The sequence below is a fragment of the Choristoneura fumiferana genome, chromosome 28 (genome assembly GCF_025370935.1).
Source record: "Choristoneura fumiferana chromosome 28, NRCan_CFum_1, whole genome shotgun sequence".
Classification (NCBI taxonomy): Eukaryota; Metazoa; Arthropoda; class Insecta; order Lepidoptera; family Tortricidae; genus Choristoneura; species Choristoneura fumiferana.
In genome coordinates this window covers 1834964-1851987 of record NC_133499.1, presented here as the reverse complement: position 1 = coordinate 1851987, position 17024 = coordinate 1834964, and the positions used below count along the sequence as shown (strand labels likewise).

The window sequence follows — 17024 nt, the reverse complement described above, 5'->3', positions numbered from 1 at the left end:
CCCGTATATACCTACATAATACTTCCAATGTTGCACTCACCCATATCGAGCGCGGCACCCCAAGTGAGCGGGTTCCGGCCGGACTCAGTCAGGTTCACCACGGCGACCTGCCCTGGACGGGTGCGCCCCGTGTTGTAGGCGACCAGAATGCACCCGTTCACCACCAGGTCCACGGGTATCATGTCTGCTTTCAATGACTCCTGAAAATTAAATTAATGAAGGAAGTTAATGTTTGGTACGGTAAACTTTTGTGTCCTACTAAACTAATTACGATGTAATAGGCCCGTTTTGACAGCTGTCATCTCAGTACAATTTATAACCTGCAATGGATAAATTGTACTGAGATGACAGCTATCAAAACGGGCCTATTACATAGTAATTAGTTTAATCGTACTATCTTACTCATATTATAAATGCGAAAGTTTATGAGTATGTACCTGTGAATGTTTGTTACTCCATCGCACTATAACAGCTGGACGTATTTGGATGAAATTTTGCTTTTTTTACCCTCATATTCCCACAGCACTTTGATAAAATTCCAACCGCTAGTATTAGTCAGGACATTTGGCACGTTTGTTTTGAATGCAACGTCAATGAAGACCACAATGTAATTTTTGGGAATACCCACTAGAATGTTTATATTACTCCTTCACGCTCGAACGGCTAGGACGTCTGGAATAATACATACGTCACTTTATATCTACTTATTCTACTGATGTGAAAATTGCGGAATTTTTCGTACAGGAAAATTTCGGAAACTTCTCACAATTTTGTATGGGGATTAAAACTTGCCATTTCTTAAATTTTAATTTCCTATATTTCTTGTGAAAATTTTGTGTTTTTGCCGAAATTGAAGAGTTTTTTTCCAGCGATAAAGCTCAACATTTTCAGCTTTATCGCTAAATGTCACGTGACCAGATTTGACGTTGGAAACGAGCGTTGAGCGACTGCATGTGGCCCCACCTTAATATTTTGTACGGAGCCCTCGGTTCGCGGGTTCAACTTGGCCTGTTGCTACGTGTCGGACAAGTACCAACCTTGAGGTGCATGGTCCTTATGACGCCCTTCCCAGCGCCAACCAACACTCCCGTGGGCCCGTTCAAGTTGTCCACCCAGCCCGGCATGGGTTCCTTTAGGGCTGCCGTCACTGTCAACATATTTAGTGCCGAAACTTTAATTCAGGAATTCCCAACCAAGAGGTAACGTCCCGCCCCCTAGGGCATTGGTTCCGAACCTAGTGGTAATTACCCCCCGGGGGTAAATTAGCTATTCTCTGGGGTATTAAAGAAGCTAATAATTAAGACCTAATCTAATTAAATACTTACCTAGCTAAATAGTAAAAATTAAAAATGATAGATCGCCGCTCAGTAAGTACCTACCGCTGGTGGCACCTCTTTCTAGCTGCTATTTTTACTTATTCCATTGTTAAAAAAATAAACATTGTAAAACTGGTTTTAAAAGTTCACAGTGTGCTTGCGTTGTATCTATTTATTAAATTTTAAGGGGGGGGGGGTAAATTCAGTTTTCCCAGTTCATATGGTGTCACGATTCACACAGGCGATCGCTGACATCTTAGTTCGCTTAGTGTAAGCTAGATGGCGCTTTCTTCAATAAGGGATCTCTGAGCAGAATGACGGACGAACTCTAGAGGTCGCCACCGTAGTTTTCCCTTGACTCATTTATTTACGTAATAATATGTATTTAATATTTATTTATTATTTACTTATTTATTTTATAAAAATAGGCATTTTATTACACACATTTACTACACGAGTTCGTACGACTAAATATATCTGTTGTCAGCCGGTATTTCCATGTCGGTGTAATCCGGGCCAGGAAAGAGTGTCACCCTTCTATTGAATGAATAAAAGAATGAATCGTTTATTTACAGAACATACTTGACATGGGCACTCACCGATAGAGGGCCTGACGATGGCGATTGGGAAGCGTCCCTCGTACTGGGCCACCAGGGCCTCTGATAAAGACTTGGTGTAGGCATACGTGTTGGGTTGCGGAGCGATGAGCCTGCGAACACAGTGTTTTTAACCCCCAACGCCGAAAGAGGGGTGTTATTATAAGTTTGACGCCAATGTCTGTATGTGGTATCGTAGGTTTACTAATGTATCGGCGAAAATTATTTAGCAAATTATTAACTCCCAAACTATTTATCCCATATTTTTATTTAGGTGAAATGTTATTTCCCAACTCAACGTTTCGCACTGATATCATTTCCCAACTAATGATTCGATAAATTATTATTATGCAAATTATGACCTGGTTTTTTTATAAGATGTCATTTATGTTTTCGTCAAATGTATTGATTGGCATACCTTAATGGCATCCAACCTACTTTTCTAGTGTCATTTATCCTGGCTGCTATAAAAAAAAAACTAACATCGAAGGCTAAGGCGGGAGCTACGCTCCGCTTCGCTCCCGCCTTAGCCTTCTGAACCTAAAGTATCCAAGTCGCTTCTGTTCCGAACCGTCTTGCTCGCTCGCTTCGCTCGCTCGTACAAATCAAATTGAAGTATAACTTTGCAATGTAAAAAATTGCCCAAATGTTATTTGACAATTTGTTATTTGCCTAAGCCAATCATTTGCTACATATTTATTTGCCACATAAATGTGTGATGAAGTAAAATTTTGTAATGCAAAAATGTTGCGAAATAAAAAAAATGTGAAGTAAAGTTATGCCAAATATTAGTTTGCCAAATGAAACTTTGGCGAAAGGTTGGTTGCTAAGTGAAATTTGGCGAAACATATTTCGCCGAAAAGGCAGTACACCGGTATCGTAGCTCTACGGATGGACCGAGTTCGATGCGGCTCTTTATGTGAAAGAGAGTTTCTCTGCAGTGGTTCTTGGCTATGTTTGATAAAATCGGTTCAGCCGTTTCTGAGACATTGAAATGACAATGCTAAACTGTTATCATATAACTAACTAGCCATTGCCCGCTGTCTCTTCTGTTTGCTTCCGAATTCTACGCAGACAGAGTCTCGGGCAACAGCTAGTGATAAAACACGCACACACACACACACACACTCACAAACTTTCGCATTTACTCACAAACTCACCTCCACAGTACACTATTTCACACCAATACAACTTGTGGCGTGCTGTACTCTACAGATGTATACTGCTCCACAAAAGTTTATCATCTCGCCGTTACGCCACACTCCAGCAAACCAATTCTAGTGGGACACTGTACGTACTTGGGTTCCAAATGAGTTAGCAGTTCATCGTCCATCCAATCAAGGCATTGCAACAGCTTTTGCGGATTGTGCTCGGTTTCGTACACCCGCTCCTCCAAGACTGGCAGCTCGCAGCGGCAGTAAGCTGTGGATACTTGGATGTATACCTGTGGGGAGTTGTACTGGTGTTCAATTTGTGTTTCTTTAAAACAGTCGTAAAAACTTCAGGTATTCAAAAACTTCATTGTTTTTATAATAAAATTCCAAAGAATATTATAAATGAAACAGATACATACAAAATTCAGATCTATTTATAAGGCGTATTATAAAGTTAATGATTATATCATGGCCAGGGATATTTGGAAATAATTCCGATCCGCATTAGCGATCCCTTCAAATAGCGAACTTACTGTGTTAAAAATAAAGTTGTGTTAAATACTTGTGATGTATAGATATCATTTAATAATATTGTAAATCTGTTTACAAAAAATATACCTCGTTGAGTTTCTTGCCGGATTCTTCTCAACAGACGTTTTTCCGAACCGGTGGTAGATTTTTTTTGACATTCATAAGTGCTTGTTATAGCCTACTAGCTTTTACCCGCAGCTTCGCTCGCGTAAACCAACAACAGTTCAAAGAAGCAAGCAATTAAGCAAGCACTCAAGCAAGCACACAAGCAAGCACGCAAGCAAACATGCAAGCAAGCACGCAGGCAAGCACGCAAGCAAGCATGCAAGCAAACATCTAAGCAAGCTTGCAAGTGAGCATGCTTCGCTCGCGTGAACCATAAACATTTCAAAGAAGCAAGCAATCAAGCAAGCATGCAAGTGAGCATGTAAGCAAGCATGCAAGTGAGCACGTAAGCAAGCATGCAAGCAAGCATGCAAGCAGGCATGTAAGCAAACATGCAAGCAAGCATGAAAGCAAGCATGCAAACAAAAAATCAGGCAAGCATAGTCTCAAATATGAAAAAAGAGTGCAAGCAAGCATGCATTTAAGCATGCATTTAGGGCTGTATTCAAGCATGCAAGCAAGCATGCAATCAAGCATCTAAGCAAGCAAGCATTCAAGCAAGCACGCAAGTGAGCATGTAAGCAAGCATGCAAGCAAGCATATAGGCTAACATGCAAGCCAGAATGCAAGCAAGCATGCAAGTGAGCACATAAGCAAGCATGCAAGCAAGCATATAGGCAAACATGCAAGCCAAAATGCAAGCAAGCATGCAAGCAAGTATGCAAGCAAGCATGCAAGCCAGAATGCAATCAAAAGATCAAGCAAGCATACTCCCAAAGGTGCAAGCAATAATGTAAGCAAAGCAAGCATGCAAGTTATTTAGTTTAAATATTGATCACTTCGCTCGTGTTAATAATTAGATACAGCGGTTTAATTGATTTCTGGAATTTTACAAAATTCCCGTGGGAATTCCTGGAAGTTATCGTGGTTTTCTTTGACGTTGCGTTAAAAACAACCATCCCAAATTTCATTACTCTAAGCTCAGTGGTTGTTATTTCGAGATTTTATCCCTATCCCGTGGGAATATTGGGAAAAAAAGTAGCCTATGTTTTATTCCAGATGTCCAACTATCTACATACCAATTTTCATCCAAATCCGTCCAGCCGTTTTAGCGTGAAGGAGTAACAAACATACTCACTCACTCACTCACTCACTCACAAACTTTCGCATTTATAATATTAGTAGGATAAAATTGAATAAAACTATTTTGACTTTGACTTTGAATTCTACTGACTGAGGTACTTAAATTACGCGAGCCCTTTTAGGAAGAAACTCATTTACAAAATGAAAATCCGGTCGGTACCTACTTCACGTAAGTATTGTAAAGTTTTTAGCGTTCCTACTTACCTCAATGTTGCGCATGCCTTCGACTAATTCCAGCACTCGCAGTGTCCCCCGAGTGTTCAAGTTAGCAGCGTCTCTCAGTTTCATATCGAATCTGAAACCCAAAATTAATAACTTGTTGTTTTTTACAAAAATATGGCGCTGTCCATTGGAGGTCAATTTTGCCGCCAGTGTCTAGTAGGTTTTGCCGTTGTACGGTAAAAAAAATCTAGAAAACGAAATATGAGACGTACATACACCATGAACGATGACAGCAACTTATAATAGTAAGATAATCATTTTTAGCAAGCGCGTCGGCCATTATTTATTATTTATTTTGACAATTGTCTTCCCGCTCCCGCGCTATTGTATTATTATTTTTGTTAAGTAGACTATGCTATGCTGCAAAACAGTACTGGTTTGATCAAAATGGATATAGGAGTTAAGTACTGCTCTCTATCATCGATTAGGAAACCTACGGTAGCTCTTAGTTTCTAATTTGTTTATAGATGGCGCGCAAATCAAAAACATAAATCTTACCGGACACAGGCTGCACAATGAAAAATAATCTGGCACTCCCTCCTTAGCTCATCTCGATCCTCTTCTGATATACCCAAATTTTCAACTAGAATGTCTCCGGACACAAGGCGAAGTTTCTCAAAACATTTCGGATCGTTCTCGTGTAGGTTACTAAATACCTGTGGAAGAAATTAGCGCCATCTAGTGATCATGCTTAAAACTATTTATACAGGAAACTGGTAGGGATGTAGCAAGCAGCAGAATACCTATGTAATATTTCTGCTACTCACTCCTAGAGAGTGTTTCACATAATTTACCTGAGATTTGAGAAAATCTGCAAGTCTTTCAGTGATGCTAAGTCCTTTCTTCGATCTCATCAGCAGGTATATTCTCTTGATACCTGGACAGCACCGCAGCAGCTTCTCAACGAGGACTTTGCCCATGAACCCGGTAGCGCCGGTTATGAAAATTATTTTATTCGCGTAGTACTCCGCTACGCCCACAGATGGCTTCATGACTGATTAAGTTCTGAAAAAATATTAAATTTAGTAGTGTCACAATGCACACAGTCGATCGCTGACATCTTAGTTAGCTCAGTGTAAGCTAGATGGCGCTTTCTTCAATACGGGATCTCTGAGCAAAATGACGGACGAACTCTAGAGGTCGCCACCGTAGTTTTCCCTTGACTCATTTATTTACGTAATAATATGTATTTAATATTTATTTATTATTTACTTATTTATTTTATAAAAGTAGGCATTTTATTACACTCATTTACTACACGAGTTTGTACGACTAAATATATCTATAACCAACTCACCCTTGACCGTTTTTGTCGGCCAAGGGGGGTGTTGTCGATCAGCTGTGACCGGGGGAATTCTAACTGTAATATTCTCACCCTTAAAAGCTGAAGCACAGCTGTAAAACACACATTCAACAGCTCACACTACACTAAACAGCTCTCTCGAAAGCTCCATACGCCCAAGACTTGGTAAGTTCTCTGATATTTAACTCTTGTGTTTTTCTGTGTATTTTATTATAATTATTTTCTTTATAATTTAAATTTGTGTAATTGAACTAAAGGCTTCCCCTGGCCAGGGAATCTTTTATTTTCAACAGTTCTTATAGGTACTTAATATTTTAACACTTGTTAATTTCTCTCATCCGTTGTTATAAACTCAGAACCTATGTTAATGCTTATTACTTTTATGCAACGGATGCTTACGGTGTTAAAATAAATTCAAACTCAGCTAAGTAACGTTTAATTTCAAATGTAATCCTCTAACGGTTATTTAGTGAACCGTTGTATTTTAAATTTTAACGATCACTTAGGCTATTTATTTTTACCTTTTGTTTTTTAAAATCCATACTAATATTATAAATGCGAAAGTAACTCTGTCTGTCTGTCTGTCTGTCTGTCTGTCTGTCTGTTACGCTTTCACGCCTAAACCGCTGAACCGATTTTGATGAAATTTGGTACAGAGATAGAATAGACCTTGGGAAAGAACATAGGCTATCTTTTATCGCGAAAAGGAGGCTTTAAGGGGTTGAAATAGGGGATGAAAATTAATAAGGTGGAAGTTCGTCGCTGTCGAAGATAAAACCATGAAACTTGGCATTTAGGCACTTAATAAGAATACTTATATAATATACTATATACTAATATTATAAATGCGAAAGTAACTCTGTCTGTCTGTCTGTCTGTCTGTCTGTCTGTCTGTCTGTTACGCTTTCACGCCTAAACCGCTGAACCGATTTTGATGAAATTTGGTACAGAGATAGAATAGACCTTGGGAAAGAACATAGGCTATCTTTTATCGCGAAAAGGAGGCTTTAAGGGGTTGAAATAGGGGATGAAAGTTAATAAGGTGGAAGTTCGTCGCTGTCGAAGATAAAACCATGAAACTTGGCATTTAGGCACTTAATAAGAATACTTATATAATATTATAAATGCGAAAGTAACTCTGTCTGTCTGTCTGTCTGTTACGCTTTCACGCCTAAACCGCTGAACCGATTTTGATGAAATTTGGTACAGAGATAGAATAGACCTTAGGAAAGACTATAGGCTATCTTTTATCGCAAAAAGGAGGCTTTAAGGGGTTGAAATAGGGGATGCAAGTTAATAAGGTGGAAGTTCGTCGCTGTCGAAGATAAAACCATGAAACTTGGCATTTAGGCACTTAATAAGAAATAAATCGATATTTGTTTGAGCTTTTTTGAAATTCGACCTGCGAGGGGTGAAATAGGGAATGAAAATTTATATGGAAGGTCGTCATTATCGATGATAAACTTGCCATTTCGGCACGTGATAAGAGATAAATAGATATTTATTCGCGCGTTTTTTAAAAACTCTTCTGTGAGGGGTGAAATAGGGGATGAAAGTTTATATGAAAGATCGTCATTGTCGAAGATAAATCGATGGTTCTTTATGAAACTTGGCATTTGGGCACGTGATAAATAGATAAATAGATATTTGTTCAAAAAATTTTACCTGCGAGAGGTGATGTTAGTAGAGGAGATCATGCAGTGTTAGCAGAGCCTTCTAAGCTCAAGCAAAATGTTCGCAATGTGGGGTCATTTTAGATGGCTTATTGACATAGACAGTCAGACATGAAAAACTATAATTTTCAGATTTTTCTTATTTACAATACCTACAATACAAAGACTCTTTATTGTACACCAGACATAGTAAGCGATACAGAAAACAGATAGGTACACATAGAAAAAAATACAATTATTACAATTATTTTTCTGGAAGTACCCTATAACTTTTTCTGTTAAGGCGATTTACATGGAAATACCTTTTTAATGACTGTAGCTTTTGATTGCCTTGACTTAGAAGTTTGATTTTTCACAGCTTTCGGGACTATTGACCTGAGTTTACGGTTTCAATTTCAACTCGATACCGATACTCCGCGCGTTTAGGAGATAAAGGGTCTTGACAGACAGACGGACGGACGGACAGCAAAGTGATCCTATAAGGGTTCCATTTTTTCCTTTTCAGCTACGGAACCCTAAAAAACATTTGTTTTCAAATTTCGACCTGTTTACTTGAAAATATGGGGATGAAAGTTCTTAAGGAATTTCAAACAAATTACTATAAGTAGATTATTTTCAGTAAACCGTAGAAGTTTATATGTGCTATTATTGGCAAAATAGGGATCCTAAATAAATTTTAAATACTTCCCAAAGTTACTATTCCACGCGGACGAAGTCGCGGGCAAAAGCTAGTAATTATATAAAACTAGAATCACTTTCCTTTGCCTGCCTGTAACTCCGTATGATTGTCTTTGCCACTCACTGCAATTCAGCACACCCTAAGAGCTGGTGCATCGCTGCAGAGGAGTGCTGGGCCACAACTGACACCTCCTAATTTACAGGGCAGCTCCGTACGGCTACAGCTTTCTCCGCTCTGCACGACTACAACTTTCAAAGTTCCGTTCGGCTACAACTCTCACGGCTCAGGCGGCTTCTTTACGCCCTAACCTGACACTAAGCCCTGACGGCCTTAACTTCCGGAGTACTGCACATCCTTCCTGGCTCGTCCAAGACCCTGATCGTTCCGGCGTGGAACACTTGTCCAGGCTGCTCGTCCTGCCGCCCTAAGGCCCCTTTTGACCTCGGCACCGACGACCACTCAGCTGGACCAGGCCCCCCTGCTGTGGCCAGCCTCTTCGCTCCGGGTTCTTCTCTCCGACTCCAGGGAAGTGTAGGCCAGGGAGACCGAATAATCAGAACCGATCTCAATGAAATCGCTTGAACTTACTACCTGAGATTCTCATAATACTTTTACTTTTAATTTTGTCAAACTAGGCCTGTTATTTTTTGTGTTCAATTTTTAAATAAAAAAAATTGTTAAAACGTCTTATTGTTTTACTCAAAGAGTAACCTACTAGGCCTCCCTTAAGGTCAAACCTCCCCTCAAGAGGTCTGCCCTTGACAGTAGGTACTTCATTGTCCGCTACTTTATCTACAAAGAATTCTTATCGCTATCCCGCGGGAACTGTGTAACTTCACGGGATTATAACTATCCTATATATCCAGTCCCCAGTTTTATTGGTTTAGCTTTTGCGTTTTCTGATTCAGTTCGTAAGTAAGTGGGTATATAATATCCTCTTTATTCGTTTTATCCCGTGGGATATTCGGAAAATCTTTGAAACAGTTTTTACCTACCTGCATGCCAAATTTGAAGTTTCTAATAATTATAGTTACGCAAATAGGGCCATTTTGAAGTGAAAATATAAATCCCATTTTATTCCCTATCCCGTGGGAATTATGATAAATCACGAAAATAGTTTTTAGCTGTTAGTATTACCTAAGTACTTGCTCGCTAAATTCGAATTCTCTAATAATTATAGTTACGGTAAAAGAGCCAATAATTGAAAGTGAAAATACGAATCCCATTTATTCACTATCCCGTGGGAATTTCGAGAAATCCTGAAAACCGTTTTTAGCTGTTAGTATTACCTACTTGAATGCCAAATTTGAAGTTTCTAATAATTATAGTTACGCAAATAGGGCCATTTAGAAGTCAAAATATAAATCCCATTTTATTCCCTATCCCGTGGGAATTTTGATAAATCCTGAAAATAGTTTTTAGCTGTTAGTATTACCTACTTGTTTGCCAAATTTGAAGTCTCTTATAATTATAGTTACGGAAATAGGGTCATTAATTAAAAGTGAAAATACAAATCCCAGTTATTCACTATCCCGTGGGAATTTTGATAAATCCTGAAAATAGTTTTTAGCTGTTAGTATTACTTCTTATCCATGTCACTTCACGTCATGTAATGTCACGAATAAATGTTTTCTTTCTTTCTTTCTTTCTTTCTACTTTGCAGGTGGTAGGCTTGTGCAAGGTCCGCCCGGATTGCTACCACCATCTTGCTCGCTAATCCTGCCGTGAAGCAGCAGTGCTTGCACTGTTGTGTTTCGGCGTGGAGAGTAAGACAGCCGGTGAAATTACTGGCACGTGAGGCATCCCATCTTAGGCCTCTAGGTTGGCAACGCGTCTGCAATACCCCTGGTGTTGCAGATGTTTATGGGCGGTGGTGATCTCTTACCATCAGGAGACCCATTTGCTCGTTTTCCATCCAGTCAAATAAAAAAAAAAAAACCTACTTGCATGCCAAATTTGAAGTTTCTAATAATTATTGTTACTGAAATAGGGCCATTTCGAAGTGAAAATATAAATCCCGTTTATTCCCTATCCCGTGGGAATTTATAAAAATCCTTTCTTAGTGCTCATTTACATTATAAAAAGAACCCCTGTACCAAATTTCAAGTTTCTAGGCCCAGCGGTTTTGGCTGTGCGTTGATCTATAAGTCAGTCAGTCAGTCAGTTTCTTCTTTTATATATATAGACTAGCTGTTGCCCGCGGCTTCGCTCGCGTTAAAGTTGGGGTAACAATTAATATACATTTACATTCTGCGATCCTTTTTTTCGTGTTTTGATTGATTTTTTGGAGGATTTCATGGAAATATAAATACAGTAAGACGTTGTTTTGGACAGATGGTGCACATTTTGGAATTTAAAAATCAACCTACATACGTAATTAATCATTCATAAGTCGTACCAACTCTGAAACCCTGTTTCGCTGAAACTGGTTAAATCCCATTGAAAAATTTATGGGGTGTTATAACCATGTCCAACGTTGGATAACCAAAATAAGCGAACTCCGTTACGTTAGAAGCCCACTGTGTAAAAATAAGGGACAGTATTCGCGGCTCTAATATGTGTGAAAATCTAGTTTCATCGATGCAATTCTTTTTAACCCCCGACGAAAAAGAGGGGTGTTATAAGTTTGACCGCTATGTGTGTCTGTGTGTCTGTGTGTCTGTGTGTCTGTATGTCTGTGTGTCTGTGTGTCTGTGTGTCTGTGTGTCTGTGTGTCTGTGTGTCTGTGTGTCTGTCTGTGGCACCGTAGCTCTTAAACGGGTGGACCGATTTGAATGCGGTTTTTTTATTTGAAAGCTGGTTTTCTAGCGATGGATCTTAGACATGATTTATCAAAATCGGTTCAGCCGTTTCAAGATCATCAGATCTTTTGTTCGCTGCGGTAGGAATCTTAGACGCATAATGGATATTTACTTTACTTTCAAACATATTTGGGACCTATAATTTGAAGCACCCATGTATGCTATATAGCTACGCAAGATTATGGAATCTCGGCCTGATGCTGCAGCCAGGATATCCAGAACACTAGTAGGTACACTCTTAATAAAACTATAGCAGATATATCGTGTTTGGGTTCGTTTTGATCAGTATTTGATTCTACAAACAATTTAATGGTGGCAACAGGATGAGCTGATGCTGCAGCCAGGATATCCAGCACAATAGTACACTCTATAAAAAATAATAGCACATATGTCGTGTTTGGATTCGTTTTGATCAGTAATTGATTCTACATACAATGCAGTGGTGGCAACACGACGAGCTGATGCTGCAGCCAGGATATTCAGCACACCAGTATACTCTTGAAAAAATAATAGCAGATATGTCGTGTTTAATTCCTTTTGATCAGTATTTGATTCTACATACAATGCAATGTGGCAACACGATGAGCTGATGCTGCAGCCAGGATATCCAGCACACTAGTACACTCTATAAAAAATAATAGCACATATGTCGTGTTTGGAATCGTTTTGATCAGTAATTGATTCTACATACAATTCAGTGGTTTCAACACGACGAGCTGATGCTACAGCCAGGATATCCAGCACACCAGTATACCCTTGAAAAAATAATAGCAGATATGTCGTGTTTGGATTCGTTTTGATCAGTAATTGATTCTACATGCAATGCAGTGGTGGCAACACGACGAGCTGATGCTACAGCCAGGATATCCAGCACACCAGTATACTCTTGAAAAAATAATAGCAGATATGTCGTGTTTGGATTCGTTTTGATCAGTAATTGATTCTACATACAATGCAGTGGTGGCAACACGACGAGCTGATGCTGCAGCCAGGATATTCAGCACACCAGTATACTCTTGAAAAAATAATAGCAGATATGTCGTGTTTGGATTCGTTTTGATCAGTATTTGATTCTACATACAATGCAGTGGTGGCAACACGACGAGCTGATGCTACAGCCAGGATATCCAGCACACCAGTATACTCTTGAAAAAATAATAGCAGATATGTCGTGTTTGATTCCTTTTGATCAGTATTTGATTCTACATACAATGCAATGGTGGCAACAAGATGAGCTGATGCTGCAGCCAGGATAACCAACACACTAGTACAGTTTAAAAAGATATACTTATATCAAAGTTTAAAAAACATGAAATAAAAACTTAAATTAAAATTTAAAAAACCCCGACTTAAAAAACGCCAGCAGAAATAAAAATAAAAACGCCCGAAAAAAAACGCTGCTTGAAAAGACAATTAAAAAGTAAAAAATAATTATGCGCTACCTAGCTGTTGCCCGCGACTTCACCTGCGAAGAATTCGTTTATCTCTATCCCGCGGGGACTATGCTGATTGCCCGCAAAATTAGCCTAAGTTAATTTAGTATAAAGTATCTAGTAATATTTTTTTATCTAAGCGTTGTCGGTGTCGGGGGACCGCTAAGGTTAATACTTTAAAAAATACACATATTTAGTTTCATGTTAACCTTAGCGGTCCCCCGACACCGACAACGCTTAGATAAAAAATATTACTAGATACTTTATACTAAATTAACTTAGGCTAATTTTGCGGGCAATCAGCATAGTCCCGCGGGATAGAGATAAACGAATTCTTCGCAGGTGAAGTCGCGGGCAACAGCTAGGTAGCGCATAATTATTTTACTTTTTAATTGTCTTTGCAAGCAGTTATCGACAATCATGCAACATCGACACCAGTTATTAAAATAAAATTGATAGTTACGTGTAGACTGGGTTATATACTCAAACAATTATGTTATAATAAAATATACTTATAAGGTGCGGATATTTTCAGGTTTATGTAATTAATAACCTAAGAATCAATTATACACATAAATTAGTATTGTGTGGTAATTTTTTTTGTTTCATACAAAATTAACAATCTGTCCAAGAATAATTATCCTCGCATTAACATTAACTGTATTTTTTTTATTTAATTTAATTGAAACCAATTAACGACGATGCAAATAATCGATCCTCAAAATATCCGTATCTGATTTTCTAGCACACTGTATTATATAAACCAAAATATTCATGTTTATTTATGATCCTGTAGGTATCACATTGTCATGAAAAGTAATTATTTTATTATTATGAACTAAACATTTAATTATAACTTGATAGTTTTGTTTACTATGTGAGATAAGTGTGAAAGTTCAATTTATGACTGTAACGCATTCGAGTCTTATGATAATCAGGTCTCAGGTATAATACTTTCAAATATTATTTTTTTATTGTGGTTCAGCTTCAATCCTCTTTCCAGAATCGGAAATGAATACTTAAGCTAATACCTCAATAAAATGTTAAAATACAATCTTTGGTCAGGTGCTAATTAAATAACTGAAAACCTCACATGACACCCAGAAAATATTTTCGAATACCTTCATTATTTCGTATGTTTTACGTAACCAGTAATTCTACTTCATTTCTAACTTAACAGTCTTAATTTTTAATAGAAGAAAGCCAAACTGACGCAAAACGGCCAGTATTAAATTATCTAAGGGGTATGAAACATCCCTAAAACATTTAATTGGCGTATGCATTCTTAATATTTAGACTGGGCACAGTAAAAAAAGGATTTAAAAACTCAAACACAACCTGATTTAAAAAATAGTGTAATCGATTCTACTCTGGATTCTGAGCAAACTACTTTCTGGTTTACAGTTATTTAATTAATATATAGTATAACATTAATAACTGCGTCAATATTTAATGAATAGAAAAATTGTTTTACGAATAAATTTTTTATGTTTTAAACTTCAAAACTTGTATTATTTCTGTTGCAACGTTATCCTTTTTTCAGAGTATTTTTTTTGATTTCCATATCAGTTATCTACAAAATTAAATAGAAACTTATAAATAAAAAATAAACAAAAAACAATTCTGATATGTAGGATACGAACTCATGATCATTAACGAGTTTATCTAAGCAGCCGATCAACTCAGCTATCAGCACATTACTGTTACGGGGATAAAATATCGATCATATCATAATAACTGTTTAACAGCGCCATCTAGTTCATTTCTTGTGAACACCTAACAAAATCGCCAACTCTCATGTTCAAGCGATTATAGAACGTAAGGTGTCCATCCACTTATGCAGGCCATTGTACATACAACAGGTGGTCTTCATAAGTGTTTAACCTTTACACTTTTAATTATTAAATTCATATAACGATCCAGTTGTTTTTAACCTCCGACGAAAAAGAGGGGTGTTATAAGTTTGACCGCTATGTGTGTCTGTGTGTCTGTATGTCTGTGTGTCTGTGTGTCTGTGTGTCTGTGTGTCTGTGTGTCTGTCTGTGGCACCGTAGCTCTTAAACGGGTGGACCGATTTGAATGCGGTTTTTTTTATTTGAAAGCTGGTTTTCTAGCAATGGATCTTAGACATGATTTATCAAAATCAGTTCAGCCGTTTCAAGATCATCAGCTCTTTTGTTCGCTGCGGTAGGAATCTTAGACGCATAATGGATTACTTTACTTTCAAACATATTTGGGACCTAAAATTTGAAACACCCATGTATGCTATATAGCTATGCAAGATTATGGAATTCTCGGCCTGATGCTGCAGCCAGGATATCCAGAACACTAGTAGGTACACTCTTAATAAAACTATAGCAGATATATCGTGTTTGGGTTCGTTTTGATCAGTATTTGATTCTACAAACAATGCAATGGTGGCAACAGGATGAGCTGATGCTGCAGCCAGGATATCTAGCACAATAGTACACTCTATAAAAAATAATAGCACATATGTCGTGTTTGGATTCGTTTTGATCAGTAATTGATTCTACATACAATGCAGTGGTGGCAACACGACGAGCTGATACTGCAGCCAGGATATTCAGCACACCAATATACTCTTGAAAAAATAATAGCAGATATGTCGTGTTTAATTCCTTTTGATCAGTATTTGATTTTACATACAATGCAATGGTGGCAACACGATGAGCTGATGCTGCAGCCAGGATATCCAGCACACTAGTACACTCTATGAAGAATAATAGCACATATGTCGTGTTTGGAATCGGTTTGATCAGTAATTGATTCTACATACAATGCAGTGGTGGCAACACGACGAGCTGATGCTACAGCCAGGATATCCAGCACACCAGTATACTCTTGAAAAAATAAAAGCAGATATGTCGTGTTTGATTCCTTTTGATCAGTATTTGATTCTACATACAATGCAATGGTGGCAATAAGATGAGCTGATGCTGCAGCCAGGATATCCGACACACTAGTACAGTTTAAAAAAATATATATCAAAGTTTAAAAAACATGAAATAAAACTTAAATTTAAAATTTAAAAAACCCCGACTTAAAAAACGCCAGCAAAAATAAAAATAAAAACGCCCGAAAAAAACGCTGCTTGAAAAGACAATTAAAAAGTAAAAAATAATTATGCGCTACCTAGCTGTTGCCCGCGACTTCATCTGCGAAGAATTCGTTTATCTCTATCCCGCGGGGACTATGCTGATTTCCCGCAAAATTAGCCTAAGTTAATTTAGTATAAAGTATCTAGTAATATTTTTTTATCTAAGCGTTGTCGGTGTCGGGGGACCGCTAAGGTTAATACTTTAAAAAATACAACATATTTAGTTTCATGTTAACCTTAGCGGTCCCCCGACACCGACGACGCTTAGATAAAAAAAATATTACTAGATACTTTATACTCAATTAACTTAGGCTAATTTTGCGGGAAATCAGCATAGTCCCCGCGGGATAGAGATAAACGAATTTTTCGCAGATGAAGTCGCCGGCAACAGCTAGGTAGCGCATAATTATTTTTTACTCTTTAATTGTGTTTTCAAGCAGCGTTTTTTTCGGGCGTTTTTATTTTTATTTTTACTTTTTAATTTTTTCATAAATAGAGATTCCCTTCACCAAAAAGAAAATGACAAAATACCAACCTGCGAATAACACAACACAGCACAAAACAATAAAAAAAAAACCAGCACAGAACTCTTTGGTCCGACGTCGTCGAGTAAAGTGGCGGCAAAATGAGAAGTGCGCAAAAATTACACATTCGTATGCTGGGTGCGTTCTCCGCGCACCAACTTGCGTTTAAAGCCGGTTGGAACCACAGACTATAATAGCCCTAATACAAAATCTAATTTATTATAACCAATGTAAAAAATATTTAAGTATTTTATTTAAAAATAAATAATCTTTCATATGCCATTAATTTTTATCGTTTTGGCGGCTGCATCGGGAAGTTTGTGTTAACACTGCAGCGCGATGTCGGTCATTAGTACCGTGAATTATAACATTTTTACTTCCATCCATACTAGCTAGATAGATAGATATAAAACTTTATTTCCACAA

At 37.9% G+C, this 17024-nt stretch overlaps 1 protein-coding gene across 1 annotated transcript in view; it reads right to left on the bottom strand.

Annotated features, from left to right (window-relative positions):
• LOC141443778 (putative fatty acyl-CoA reductase CG5065) overlaps positions 1 to 16714 on the bottom strand; it is a 32298-nt gene extending 15584 nt beyond the window's left edge. The window contains exons 1-8 of the mRNA XM_074109138.1: positions 16610 to 16714; positions 5862 to 6072; positions 5566 to 5723; positions 5050 to 5140; positions 3211 to 3356; positions 1916 to 2025; positions 1038 to 1147; positions 41 to 200 (exon numbers count right to left, since the gene is read on the bottom strand). Of these exons, the coding sequence (XP_073965239.1) occupies positions 41 to 200; positions 1038 to 1147; positions 1916 to 2025; positions 3211 to 3356; positions 5050 to 5140; positions 5566 to 5723; positions 5862 to 6059 (973 nt within the window). The 5' untranslated portion in view covers positions 6060 to 6072; positions 16610 to 16714. The remainder of the gene's footprint in view (positions 1 to 40; positions 201 to 1037; positions 1148 to 1915; positions 2026 to 3210; positions 3357 to 5049; positions 5141 to 5565; positions 5724 to 5861; positions 6073 to 16609) is intronic.
• Between the last annotated feature and the right edge of the window lie 310 nt (positions 16715 to 17024).